General features: G+C 39.5%; 1 protein-coding gene across 1 annotated transcript in view; it reads right to left on the bottom strand.

Annotated features, from left to right (window-relative positions):
• Positions 1 to 14,681, bottom strand: part of LRRC9 (leucine rich repeat containing 9) — a 38,723-nt gene that overhangs the window by 14,461 nt on the left and 9,581 nt on the right. The window contains exons 10-19 of the mRNA XM_042869613.1: positions 13,625 to 13,756; positions 12,134 to 12,310; positions 9,301 to 9,418; positions 7,674 to 7,809; positions 6,670 to 6,816; positions 5,529 to 5,650; positions 4,269 to 4,478; positions 3,327 to 3,446; positions 2,236 to 2,427; positions 635 to 760 (exon numbers count right to left, since the gene is read on the bottom strand). Of these exons, the coding sequence (XP_042725547.1) occupies positions 635 to 760; positions 2,236 to 2,427; positions 3,327 to 3,446; positions 4,269 to 4,478; positions 5,529 to 5,650; positions 6,670 to 6,816; positions 7,674 to 7,809; positions 9,301 to 9,418; positions 12,134 to 12,310; positions 13,625 to 13,756 (1,480 nt within the window). The remainder of the gene's footprint in view (positions 1 to 634; positions 761 to 2,235; positions 2,428 to 3,326; positions 3,447 to 4,268; positions 4,479 to 5,528; positions 5,651 to 6,669; positions 6,817 to 7,673; positions 7,810 to 9,300; positions 9,419 to 12,133; positions 12,311 to 13,624; positions 13,757 to 14,681) is intronic.

The raw sequence follows: 14,681 nt of genomic DNA on the forward strand, positions 1-14,681 counted from the left end.
CAGGAGGATCCTGCTTAGCTTTCACTGTGAGCAGACAGTAGCGCTGTGACTGTGCTCTGATCATATAAATGTTGTGGCAGCATTGAGTTCCAACTAGACAGTCCATGGTGTGTGTTACTTAAGCTCAGCCTAAGGTTCAGGACTGCTTTGAGATATAGTCCAGAGTTCTTGTGCTCAAGGGTTGGGAGGATGTGCTCCATACCTGTTGTAAAGTACTCTGAAAATTTACCCATAGAAAAGACCTTAAAGCAAGGGATACTTAAAAGAAGGATGTAGTACCATTAGCCAGCTATTTTCCCCTCTGTTGTTTCTATTTGGCAAACATTGAAACTTTCTTGCATCCTTTATTCAGCAGGAATTGGACATGACTGTTTCCAGCACCACGACAAAGCAAAATTCTTGGTAGCAACAGAGATCTTTGTGAGACCTACATTTATTAAGTACTTTCAGATCTCCTGGTAGAAGCAAAGATAAAACACCTGTCTTCAGAAAAAAACAATAACAAAAATACAATGAAAAACCAAGTGCTCTTTAAAGCATCATCCACAACATCAAACACGGGTGTAGAAGTGTTCACATGGCTTTCCCTTTTGGTGGAACTCACTGTAAGTTGTAACAGAACAGAATATCACACCTTGTTTATCACTGATCCTTCAATATAGTACAGTGCTTCTGCAGCTTCTTCATCAGCAATCAGGACTCCATCTAGGTTAGTGAGAGTCTTCAGTCGGCCGATGACACTGAGCCGGATGGAGTTGGGCTTGAGGAGACAAAAAAGGTTACTCTCATCTGTCTTCTTCTTTTTTTAAATACCAGTTCATACCAGGAGGAGGCTTCCATTTCTTTCCTGGTTATTTTACTGTCAGCTCAGGGATGTTGAGCTCTGCTGTGATCTTCAGCAGAGCCACCACATCATCCCTGCTAATGCAGTTTGCCAGAAACATGCAGCACAAGTTACCTTTGGGCCAATTTTGATCATCCTGATTTTATGTGATGCTGATGGAAATAAACTGGTCTGGAGTCACACGGCTTGCTCAGAATGCTACTAATCATACAGCACTCATTAATATATGAGCTGTATTTAGGAGTTCCATTTACATGCTAGAAATATTACAAAGGCAAAGAAAGCTCCATAGGACATGTGAGTGATGTTTAAAGGACTCAGAAGTGTCACTGAAGCCTCAAGACATCAACCAAATGTATCCCATAAATAGGGAATATGTTAGACTGCCCACTAGTTTAAAACAGTACATGGAATACACATTTCTCACATGATGAATAACAATGCCTTTGTCTGTGGATGTTCTTTCAATATATTTTGATTGCTAAATAACCCAAATGCAGTCTTTTATGAGCTAGCTGGTAGAATGCATCCTCTGAAAGGTGATGAGGATTTTCTGCTTTGCTCTGAACTAACTAACCGTTGTAGTCGGATGTCGAAGCAGGGATGTGTCATACACCACATTTACCACGTTGACACAGAGTTGATGGCAAAAAAAATTAGCAAAATTAAAAGTTTAATCTGATAAAAGCTTAATTAATCATAACAAAGAAGCACAGACTGGAACTAGCAGCTCTTATTTCTTTTTATATTTTAACAAGTATTGAAAAGCATCAGTGAAGCTTAAAGGGACCAGTGGGTGTCTGAATGGAGTTCTGTTTCCTGTTGGTTTGCTATTCAAAGTATTTAAGAGAAGTATTCTACTCAGAAAGTATTTCTGTTTGCCTGAATTGGAATGACAAAATACTCAGTATTTTTTTTAATGGTCATTTAAATACTAAGTGTTGTTCAGTGCCTCAGATTTGTAAGGGTTAACTGTGTTGATTCTCACTCAGCTATTGAAATAGTGTTAAAACGTACTGATTCAAAAGAAATAAAGAGAAACATTTGTTTCAGAAGCTGGTTGGGCAATATCCATGCACAAGTGTCAGTAAAAGGGCTGAGTATTGGCTTTCTCTCCAAAGCTCCAGCCAGCACAGCTGTGCTGCTGCTGAGATGCACGCAGTGCCAGACTAACTGTACGTTGGCTCACTTTCTAGCACTTGTTCAGGCTGTGACCACAGAAAAAAGCAAAGGCTTTGTGAGAACGGAGATGCCATAAAACGTTCACAAAGCTTCTTACACTGGAAGGACCTTGGAATCAATAAGGTGTGGGACCAACTTTTAAGCCTTTACAATGTAACTGTGGACCTGGTTAGAATGCTTTCCTAGGGACTTCAAGCACTGGTATCTACCTTACACCATGGGTTGTGTCTGATGTCCAGGCTTTGTAAATTGGGAGTATGTTCACATAAGATGTTCAAAACTTCCTTGGACTCTTTCAGCTGATTCCAGCTCAGGTCAAAGAACTGCAGTTTGCTTAAGCCTCTAATGCCCTCAAGAGTGATCACATGGTTATGGCTTGCATCCAAATACTCCAGGTTGGGCTGCAAAACAATACAGGTTTGAAGACAGTTGTGTTGCCAAAAGTATTGCAAAATAAACTTTGGTTAAAGTAATCAGGTATCTTTAAAGTCAGTAATCAGAATCTTTAAATAGATCTAACTGGATCCAGTGTTCAGGACTTCCCTTGCTCTGAACTGTCTCTGTTGAGGGAAGTCTAGAATGTTCCAAGACTACAAAGGAGCCATTACCTGGCAGAGCACTTTGGCATGTTATGCCAGGAAGTTTTTGAAAGGGGGAGAGTGCATCTGTGTTCATATCAAGATCCTCCTAAGTGGTAGGAGGTAACCTGGGAACTGGATCCCTGATTCCATATAGCAGGATGGGAAAGCCCAGAGGTCCTGGTTAGGACTTAAGAGTGTTTAGTCATTCCAGTCTAAAGACTACAAAAGCATCCATGCACAGTGTGGCATTTTAAGGCTGAAAATGAATGCCTTCCTTAGCACCTTGCTCCAAGACCATTTAGATTTGGCTCTTTCTATTCACCCTTACTTTGATAGTTTTTACAATTATTTCACTTATTAGGAATGAAGGAGAAAAGCAACGTGACACGAATCATCAAGTAGCCCAGTGGCAAAGCCAGGGGGAGAATTCAGGTACTGCATGAGGTGTTACTACTTACTAAACTGAAATGACCACTGTGCAGGACAGATGTGTGATAAAGTGATAATGCTGTAATACTGTGATTTAAATGGGAGAAAATTGCTGGCTGCTAATAGGACCACAGCATTTGTGATCCTAGGTGAGCCCCCATTCTTTTGTGATGTACACTTCCTGCCTCAACCCTGTCCTGTGAGTCCACCCCACATGCATGAATATTGATGCTAGTCAAAGTTTCTTCTTAAAAAAAAAAAAAAAAGTTGAAAAAACCTTGATTTCTCACCAAGTCATAAATATCATTTAAAGAAGCAAAGTCATTAAAGCTGATGACAAGCTTTCGAAGTGTTTTAAATCTAGAGATGTTCTGCAGCTTCTTCAGTCTGTTTCCATGCAAATTCAAGACCTAGGCCAAAAGTACATCAGAAATTATGATTTTACCAGACACGCAGTCAAATTCTGTAGTGCTCCATAGCTGCCTTAAAAATATAAAGCTTCAGCTATTGGAGCGCAAATATAAATACCATCCTATTGATAAATCATAAGAAGACTGTAAAAGGTGAATGCAGGCTGACACGTAATATTGAAAGACAACAAAAGGCTATGATTAGTCATTTTTCACTAATTTGAAGAATATTTCTTTTCTTCTTCACAAAATAAAGGCAAGCTGGGTAAGATGGAAAGACAGTCTATCAGCTGATGGGAGAAGGGAACATGAAGCAACTTCAGCAGTTCCCCCTGTTTCTTAAAGAGCAGAATGGGAAGAGTGAGGCCAAGGAGACACAAAATGCAGACCCTTAGGAAAAGGCAAATTAAGAGGACAGTTGCTGGAATTACATTGCAATGAAGGTTGCTGTAAAGTAAAATGGGATTGAGAATATAGGCAGCAGACTAAAAAAAAATTACATCAGCTCACAAACTGGAGTTAAAAATGGGACAGTTTGGAAACTATTTCATAATAGGAAGCATCAGATATTTTTCATTGTTCTTTATCAAATAGGAAGCAACAGTTGTTCACATTGCATGAAACTGATGGGCAGAGGACCACAAGTTCTACTGACTTCAAGTAAACCTAAGCAATGTCAGAATTGAGCTCAAATGGAAACATTAGTTTGTAATTGACCATCTTTGGTTTTCTCTGGTCAACCTGAACAACAAAGTAATGTTTTTGTAACACACTTATTCTGCTGAAAAAAGCAAATATTAAAAAGAAAAAGCAATACCTCACCTGTAGCTGACTGTAGCTATTGGCCTTAGCTACTGAAAGTATTTTTACTTCATCTAAACAGGTAATCTTCGGCCTCACTTCTACTGATGGTGCCATGTTCAAAACTTCATCATCACGTTGCAAATCATGAGACAGAATAAAAACTTCTGTGCTTCTCATTCTCTCTTCCGCAATTATATTGCATGTAGAAAACAGAGACTTGTCTTTGACCTATGTAGATACATTAAAAAAGAGGAATCTAAGATTTGTAAACTGTCTGCTTTTTACTTAAGTAATAAATCTAACATTCAGCATTGAACCAGAGGAGTTTGATCAGGGAATTCATAGCAGAGAAGTTAGGAAATCATCTTTCTGTGACACAGATCTGCTAGACATCAGGTTTAAGTTGTATCATTGCACTACCTGATGACTTTTTATATAGGTCATTATATATCATATATATCTCTGCCTAGAGCCAAAAGAGGTACACATATGGACTGAAGAGTCACAGTAGAGCAGCCTACAACTGAAGCATGGGACCAGGCAGCCCATCAATGAATTCTGCTCTACTTCTTCCTTTCCCCAGAGCTGAATATCCTCAGAAACTCTTATTTGTACTCTTTTGTTTCTACCAGGCACACAGAGGAGCCCAGAGTCTGAAATGACCCTTTGCACCTTGGCAGCAAGTTATGAAGCTAAATGAGTGAAGGAGCAGCATTGCATGGGTTATATGTAAAAATAAACAGAAACGATTCTTACTTGAGGAAAACTTGCTTAGGATATCAGGCAAACGAAATATATCTCCTTTCTTTTCTCCCAATACTTTACAACTCACAATTTAAACCAAACAACTAAAAAATCATTTGCTCACTAAATATCTCTTGAAAACAAGATATTTTAAAGTCAATACTATTGGTTGCACCTTGCATGGTACCTCAGGAAAGGAATTCTTACTGATACTGGGTGTATGTTTCAAGTACATTTCCATTTACTATCAGAACTTAATTAAGGGATTTGTGCTTTCTTCGCTATGCCTTTTAGAACTACAAAATAAAAGCTTCCTCCAGCTCCCCCTATGAGTGGAAAGTGTCTCACTAATTTCCAAATAAGCTTTCTCTGGATCTGATAGAATGGACAGAGGAGAACCAGACTTAAAGCTGAGCTTGGCAGGTCCTGTGAGCAGAGCAGGCTTTCATTTCTCCTATTTGCTTTTTTTCATTTTGATATCTGAAGTTTAAAATTTAACCTCTACTATCACACTAGGAAAAACAAAGTACGTACCAGTGTGACGTACTCAAGGTCAGCGATGTATTCTGGCAGGACCAGGCCATGGTCAAATACAAACCACTCACACTGCCATCCACTGCTGTCACAATTTCTCTGTTTCAAAGAAGCCCACATTTCTACAGTGGAGGAAATTGAAAAAAATACATTGTTCTTAAGTGTTCATTTCAGAATGCTAATAAACCAAAGATATCTACTTCCAGGAAGGTAGTTCAGACTTATTCCTTCCTGCTATTAGACTTTCTTTGCCATACAGACTCATAAGAGACTTTAAGTTGGCTATCTAATCTCCCACACAGAATGAGCATGTGCCAAATTCCAGCACGAAGATCACTGCCTGTGGAAGACAAACTCAGATCTGGAGATCACAGACTGCTCTCCTGCAATGTTCTGTTGCTGCACTGTCCGAAAGTACTTCATTACATCGTGATCATCTTCCTAATGATGTTTCTTTTTCTTCCATTCTAAAAAACCAGAAACAAACCCAATTCCTTTATAAAGTGACAGATGCTGCTCACTTTAAGCACCTGAATGTTTAGAAGGAACATCAAACAGAAGAGGTAAAATTATTACTCAGTCTCCACTCTGTGTTCTCCTGAAAAGGAAGGGTAAAATGGAATTTATCAGTGAGAGGATGCACATCAGTGACGGAGCACTGGAACAGGCTGCCCAGGGAGGTGGTGGAGTCTCCTTCTCTGGAGATGTTCAAGACCTGCCTGGATGCCGACCTGTGCGACCTGCTGTAGGGAACCTGCTTTGGCAGGGGGGTTGGACTCGATGATCTCTGGAGGTCCCTTCCAACCCCTACAATTCTGTGATGCTGTGATCATACAATACAGATTTAAGCTCATTACTCATAACATTGTTTTTCTCTAGAAGCATGCTACTCTTACTGTGGATTAATGGCTAAAATCAGCGTGGCACAGCTCACTTCCACTCTGTGGATTAAATTAGCACAAATATTTATTCAAAGAGGGATATTCTGACTTGTTCTTGTCTTTGAAAACAAGTAGTTCAGGTAAGCAGAGTCTGTTCCAAGAAATGAAACATCTTGACACCCTAAGTGGAAGATGAGTTTAGAAAACAAAGGTTACTTTAACCTTAAATTTTTTGCTAACAAATACCTACTGCTACATACCATTATCTGAAGGAGATGCACCCCTTTCTAGGCTTTTCCATGGCCTGAATACTGAATTAGCTTCTGGGTAATTGACTTGGCAGATGGGATTCATTGGACAAACTGGAGCACTGTGGCCAAGGAAAACTTTTGCAATTATCACTGTCCCTAAGTGTGGAGAGAAGACACTTAATGCTTCTAGCTTAGGGAGTGGGGATGGGATAATAAAACTATGGTGCTTAATGTAATAAGACATCTTTGACTGGTAGATGAATGCTCTACTAAGTATGTAATACATACATATATATATGGACACATATAAAATAAACATGGAATCATTATCAACATCTGTGTTTTTCAAGAAATAAACAGACTGGCCAAAAACCAAGTACGCACTGAAATACAACTTTTCTAGCTGGCTAGTATTTAAAGTAAACGAAATCTGAATTACGAGTGATTTAACAAACAGTAGAACCTGGGAGGGAAACTAATCTATGTTTAGCTGTAATTCTACAAAAGTTGTGAATGCTTGATTATCTTTGAGAGTTCTAATTTATTTTTTTTTCAGATTTGGTTGAAATTTGATCATTCCCAAGCCACAGAAATGACAGTCACACTGCATGACTGCCAAAGCCTTGTCTCTTGAAAACCAACCTACAATATATTTTTCCTTTTGCTGTCCTGTCCTGGACACAAATTAACCCAATGTATTTGTGCCTTTCTTTGCTCTGTCCTTTCCTAGAGCTTCTGGATCATGAAAAGATTAGATATGGCTCATTATTTCTCAGATGAGAACATTTCCCATGGATTCCCAAACTCCTGTCTGCGAATTACTTGTAGTAGGCCAATTCCTTTGTGGAGCTTCCTAATATGCAGAAATGCCACTGAAACAGACTTCCACAAAGTTTCAGAGCTCATTTCAAGGTTACATATACCAGCTCTTGGCCTTGGGCCTATAGCACAAAATACAGCAATTATACAAGCCACTCAACATCAGTTTTACATCCTTCCAAACTTTGGATTACCATGCCTGAATGACTCCTCAGGATCACTCCTGTTTTTGCCTTCAGCCTTGGCTTGCTGTGTCAGAAACTCTATTCTGGGACATTCACATATGTTCAGGCTGTTACAAAGAAGGACAGCTTCATTCCTCCCAGGCTGCTGCAAAGATTAAAGGCCCAAGTATCTTTGACTTAGTCCATCCCATAGAAATGTAATCAGATTGAAGCAGCATGAAAATATACACATGAATTACAATAAGGGATGCCAGGCAGGAAAAGTGAAGAATAAAGAGTAAGAAAATGGTTGATGGTGTTATTTTAACAGAATGAGAGGAACAGACAAGATCCAACTGTTAGTTTTATGTGCAGAGCCTGTCCTCCCCTACGCTTACATACATGTAATGCCACAAATAAGAATCTCAGTGCAGCCTTTGTAAACTAGTACAGTGCAAATGGTAACAAAGCAAAAGCTGAAAATAGCAAAAAAATATTTGAAGATAAAATCTTGCTGTCCAAAACTCTGATCTTCTCTTGGAGAAAAGCAAGAAAGGCAGGCATGCAAAAGGCTGGAAAGAAGAAAAGGAGAGTAACAGAGAAGAGTGATACGCTGCCATGAATTTGTTTTTCTACTCTGTATTTTTCCTTCGTTAGGCAAAAGAAAAACTTCCTTATCTGAAGTATCTCCACCTTTGGATATATTCAAAATCTGTCTGGACAAGGTCATGGGCAGTCTGCTCTTAGCGACTGCTTGAATGGGTGCGTTGGGCAAGATGATTCCCAGAGGTCCCTCCCAACCTCAGGCATTCTGTCAACCTGTGAAAATACTTCTTCTGATCATAATTTTTTTTACTCATCATGAAATAATGTATTACACTTGTCTGGCTATTTTTTCAGTCTGGTGCTGAAAGGGGTCATTGGGACAGGACTGACAGTTTCAAGGGTTTATGACTGGGCTAACAACTAGGATCCATGCCAGCAGGGACCAATAGTAAGGGTTGGGTAGCTGGAAATACCAGAGAAAATACTGATCTTAATTTTATTGTGTTTAAGGACAAAAGATGTGGTGATTTAGTTTTAGGACAAGGCTTGCAAAACAGGACACAGGATGCTGGATTACTGGAACTGAGATTGAAAGAATTGAAAATCCTTGATACGATTTAAAATAGCCATGGTAGGAAAAACAAAATAATACTGTGTTGAAACACACAGAAATGAAAATTCGAAGGTAAACGACTGAAGAAATGATTGAATCAATGTGATCCACATGCAGCTCACAGAGGTGCTGCAGCACTGACTGTGGAGACATTCAAGATAGAACAGCAACAGTACTGGCAAACCAACAGGGACACAGATGAGAAGCAGTGAGTGAGAAGAGATGATGTGCAACAGCAAGAGAAAGGGCAAGGGAAGGACAAGAAGACAGTGAGGAAAAATGGGAAAGTGCTAATCATGGCTTTGCCTGAGATGGCATAAAGATGTGAAGAACGAAGCAGGAGTAAAATGAAGAAATATGGTAAGGACAGGGAAGAAACAGGAAACACGAATGAATAGAAAACTGATGAAAGAAGAGGGGAGAAGAGAGCAGCACTTTTCTGACTACTCCCTTTGCTCTCCTTTACTTATAGCAGTCTTTGTCCATTTCATAGCATACCGCATGCGTTGCCATGTCATGGAAGCCATCCTCCAGTACCTGAAGCAGCTGCTTTTCCTTCACTGACCACTCAGGATTAAATACATAAAAGAGATACTCCAGCTTCTCTTTGTAGTTTCTTAAGAAGAAAAGAAAGGTTTCAGGTTTTCATTATGCAGTTACAAAAGCAGACAAAAATACCAGTATAGCTACTTTAACCAGAGAAAGCTGATACACATTTAGATAACATTTATAAGATAGCAGACTAAAATTAATGCAAATTCTACAATATTCACTGTAATCTCAAAATCACTTGCAAGAGAGAACCGTCTTTCCTGAATCTTTACAATTGGTACAATCAGCCTCCATTTCCTTGATCGTATTTTAAAAATATGTACCTTTTTATTTGCCTCTTGTGATGGTTTTGGCTCGGATGAAGTTAATTTTCTTCATAGGGAAAGGCTAATGTGATGCTGTGCTTTGGGTTTTTGAAGAAAATAGTGGTTATAACTCACCAATGTTTTTAGTGGTTGCTGAAAAGTACACAGAGCCAAGGACTTTTTTGCTTCTTGAGCTGCCCTGCAGGCTGGGGGTGCATGAGAAGCTGTGTGGAAGCAAAGCCAGAACAGGCAACCCAGACTGATGGAAGGGATACCTCATACCATATGGAGTCATGATTAGCAGGAAAAACTGGGGCAAAGAAGTGGGGACATACGGAATGATGGCACTTGTCTTCCCAAGGAAGTGATACACACAGGAAGCCCTCCTTTCCTGGAAGCAGCTGAGCTTTTGCCTGCTCATGGATTAGTAGCAAATGAATTCCTTCTTTTACTTTGCATGCGCCTTCATCTTTTGCTTTACATAGAAAACTGCCTTTATCTCAACCTATGAGTTCTCACACTTCTGTTTTTCTGATTCTCACCCTCCTCCCACTTGAGGAGAGTGAGCGAGAGCTGTGTGCAGGGGTTAAAACACAATGGTGCTGCAAGAGAAAAAGTCTTTAATTTGCTGAAGACCTCTACCAGGAAGGTAGTTGTAGCACGAGAAGAAAGAAACACAATCTGTTTTAACAGCAGCAAATATTACACCACGGTTGATAATTATTCCTTTGTTTCCTCACTTCACTGCCCTCCCCTTCCCCCATTTCTCCCTTTACCAAAATTAGCAGTAAACCATAAGGTTGTTTCAATTTAAGAACAGTGTTGAGCAAAAAGCATGGGCTGATTCCTACATAACCGCACTTAATGGAGATTGATGCCACAAATTGCCTGGGATCAATTGGAACAGGCTCTTGCTCATCATGAACAGATCCAACATGGCCAATTCATTCTAGGAGCTAACACACTAGGACAGTTTTCCATGCAGCCTGCAGGAAATATTGTACCACCATGATACAGAATACTCCAAGGAACTTCCTAGGAAGTTCTGTTCTCTCCAGGTAATATGAAAAGAACTCCAAATCCTATTGGCTGTACCAATCTGAGTTACCCAGCACAGGAACAATCTGATACCCAGTACGAGCTTAAATAATTTGAGTGATGATCATTTTGTGTTTCCAACTCTATGCAAAGGATAGTAAGGGATGAACAAATCTGCTTCACGTTGTATTGAAAGAAAAGATCAAAAGACTATGAACAGTGGTAAAACTGTAACTTTCAAAAATACAGTGACAAATCAAGTCTGCAAATTTCTCAGTACTGCAAAGAAAAGAATGGATGCAAGCAGTGGTTTTGTTTCATAGCTACAAGTGGACAACCACGTGTCCTAAGACACTGAAGACACAGTTTTGGGCAGATAATTACCAATGCTTATGATGAAAACCATGTTTGCATTGTAAGTCTCAAATTGATTTGTGAAAGGAAGTGAATTAAGTTAGCACAGTGACATCGATTTCAAAATCAACACTTGCATAAAAAACTGGGCTAATCTGCATGGATACAAATCAACTTTGTGACATCCTTGCCATATCCATATGTTCTCCTGTGGTACAAATGAAATACAGATGCATATACATCCAAGTGGGCTTTGCTTTGCATTGTTCATCTACTGCTCCTTTCAGCTTTCAGGAGCCTGGCCATTCATAACAACATTTTCTGTCCTTTCACAGCCACATTAGGAATGGATAAAATAAGACACAGATTCTAACATCATCAATCTGAGGCACGTCTCAGGCCTAGAATTTTCTACCAAGCTACTGTGTGACCAGCAGCTTGAAGGAGATTATTCTTCCCCTCTACATGAGAACCTGTCAGTATTCCCACAACATAAGAAGAACATGGACCAGTTGGAGTGACTCCAGAGGAGTCCATGAAGATGATGAGAGAGCAGAAGCACTTCTGTAAAGAGAGAATGAGAGCTGAGGTGTTCAGCTTGGAGAAGGCTCTGTGGAGAACTTATAGCAGCCTTCCTAGTCCCCCAATAAAGGGGCTCTTATAAGAAAGCTGGAGAAAGACTTTTTACAAGGGCACGTAGTGATATGACAAGGGATAAGGGCTTCAAACTAAAAGAAGGTAGATTTAGGTATGACGTAAGGAACAAATTTTTCACTGTAAGGGTGGTGAGGCACTGGCACAGGCTGCCCTGGAAGTTGTGTGTGCTTGTCCCTGGAAGTGCTCCAGGCAGTTTGATGTGTCTCTGGGCAAGCTGCTCTGCTGGGAGGTATCCCTGCTTGTGACAGGGAGGTTGAAACTAAATGGTCTTTAAGGTCTTTATCTGAGGAAAACTTCTTCATAGTCCTATGAAAAAGGTTAAGCAAAAGGTTAAGCAAGAAGGTTAAGCAAATTTACTCTCTGAAATCACAGATTTTAATTTGTTCACATGGCAGTGCTGCACTAAATAGCACTTAGGCACTTACTCTGCTACACTGAAGGTTTCTTTTTCCAGAAACGTTTGGAGCTTCTCTTCAAATATCAGCCTTAGGATTTGATTGTGCACTCTGAATGCACGGTTTATTTTCACTCCAATGATATCATACGCTCTGAAATCCCTGCTACAAAATCGTGACTGAATTAGATCGCAACAGGAACTAAACCTGAATGTGGAAATACACAGAGGAAACAGTGTTAATATTTTCTTCTTCAACGCAACCCACATTATTTTATTCAGTTCCCTATTCAAAAGAAAGAATCACAAGCAATCACATCCAGCCCATTTCATTTAATTACAACTTCATTCTCTCAGATGGAGATACATAAATTTACCTAATTGTATTCCAACGCCGCATTCAAAGTTAAGCATCAAACATCAACACCCAACCATACATGATTCTTTTCTGTGTTCTTTTTCTCTACTTGCACTCTTGTATCTACAGTCTGTTTAAATCCTACTTCACTACACAGATTAGCAGATCTATGCTTATAAGTGAAGCCATGCATGAAGTGAGCAGAATCTGCAAGAACCTTCAACAGTTTCTAGCTTAAAACTTGAGGAAGAAGAGGTGGTCCACTGTCTAGCTGGGAGTCTGGGGATTGGAGCTCAGAGTTCTGTTCTACCATCTACCCTGTTCTACCTGTGGTACTCAAGTCAGCTCACTTAATAAACACACTGCCCTTGACTCTGTGCCAACTGCTAAGACTGGCTCCTGTAATTCCATTTGGTACAATAAAATTCTTTAACAATTTCCTTGGTAGTCAGACTCCTTAAGAAGAAATTCAGTCTAGAAGTGCAGAATCTTCCACAGTTTTTCAATCAGTGGAAAATTTTCTGAAGAACACAGGGCAAAGCTTTTATTGTTTGCATTAATCATTCCAACTGCATTTCTCAAAAAGATTTTGTGCTAAGAATACTCATTCAAAAAACCTGAGATTCATTGACCTCCCTACAAGAGCAGTTTATTAATTTCTAAGCAAAAACATTTATTAATATTTTTAAACCAAAAGATCCTTGGCTTGAGAAAGTAATGCTAAAAATAATCAGAATGCTATTGATGAACAACCTCAAATTGAATCTCTAAGTACAGGGCTACCTGCAGCTCTAACAAACATCCCTGAGCACAATAGGAAGGCAGAGCTGAGGTGGATAAGCTCAGAGTACTCAAGCAGAAAACAGCCCTTGAAACACTGCCAACCTAAATTTGAATCTCTCCTCAAATGAGTTTCAAGGTTACTCATACAAAGATTATGTAAGCACCTTCTAATGCTCCTTCACAATAGAAATCTCTAGGAACACAGAATAAACATTACTGTCAGTGTTGTTATAAAGTAATTGGGTAATTTTTTCTTCTTAAAAACAGTCATTCTTTTGGAGTCAAAGCTTTAGCCTAGTCCATCACTGAGAGAAGATGAAGGAATCAGCTGTCCACAAATGAAGCGTAACTGGAACTTTTAGAGTATAGTAAGAAGTTTACCAGGGACTATTTGATAAACCTTCTTCAAAGTGAATGTTTCCCACTGTTTCCAATTCCAACAACAAGAATTGGACTAACAAGTTAAAACTCTTCTTCTTCTTCTTCATTTCTGTTAGGTAATATTTTTCAATTCTGCAAAAAAGAAACAAAAACTTTGTCTAAAACAACAGGCTATGAACATGCATAAATTAGTATGGCAAGAGAGAGGAGTTAATCTAGCTTTTAAAAAATAGGAATAAAAAGAAATCAATGATTCTAGAACTACTGATTTTAGAACTACTGACTTTTAAGAAAAAAATCTAACATTACAAAAAAAATCTTACAACTGTGGGTAAGTAAGGTCCTGTACTGACCGTAACACCAAGATTCATCAGTTCCATTGTGCTGTAATTTTATGAATTACCTCTTTCAGGGCGAGGTCTTAATTTACTCTTTATTGTTCATAATGATACCAATCCAAATTGCAGTACTAATAAAAAGATGACGGCCTTAGGTTCAGTGTGAGGCACTGGACTGAAATCTGTGTGAGTAAAGGCAATATATTTCACAGTACAAGCTCTCCCACTCTATAAACTGTTCCACTCTTGACACAATCAACTGCCTCTCCACCTTATGAGCGAGCTTTTAAGCTGTACTCTCTCAATATGTTATTTCTACCCAAATGCAAAAACCAAATGATTCTTTTGGAGCCAGATGCTCTACAGACTCTGTACAACTCTTGCTAATAGGAACTGCCTTTATTGGTCTTATCCACAAAAACAAAGCAAGAACTGGCCACACCGAAAGGAGCACAGTATGCCTTAAGCATCCTGCGAAACACCACAGAGAGAACAGACAGCTTTCCACCCTTCAGAGGAGAGTCATCAGGAAAACTGTGGAGAGTGAGCTTCAGACCCACGGCGCATTTAGCACCGTGCCCGTGGTATCACTGCTACTCTGCACATGCCCTGCTGTGAGAGACCTTCTGCTGGTCATTGACTTTAGGGCAATCTGACACACGAAGCCCTAAGCCAGAAATAACAATGTCAAGAAAGGGAAATCACTAAAATCACATTGG

Source organism: Lagopus leucura, unplaced genomic scaffold (genome assembly GCF_019238085.1).
Source record: "Lagopus leucura isolate 7727_CA_CO unplaced genomic scaffold, USGS_WTPT01 Super-Scaffold_1, whole genome shotgun sequence".
Lineage (NCBI taxonomy): Eukaryota > Metazoa > Chordata > Aves > Galliformes > Phasianidae > Lagopus > Lagopus leucura.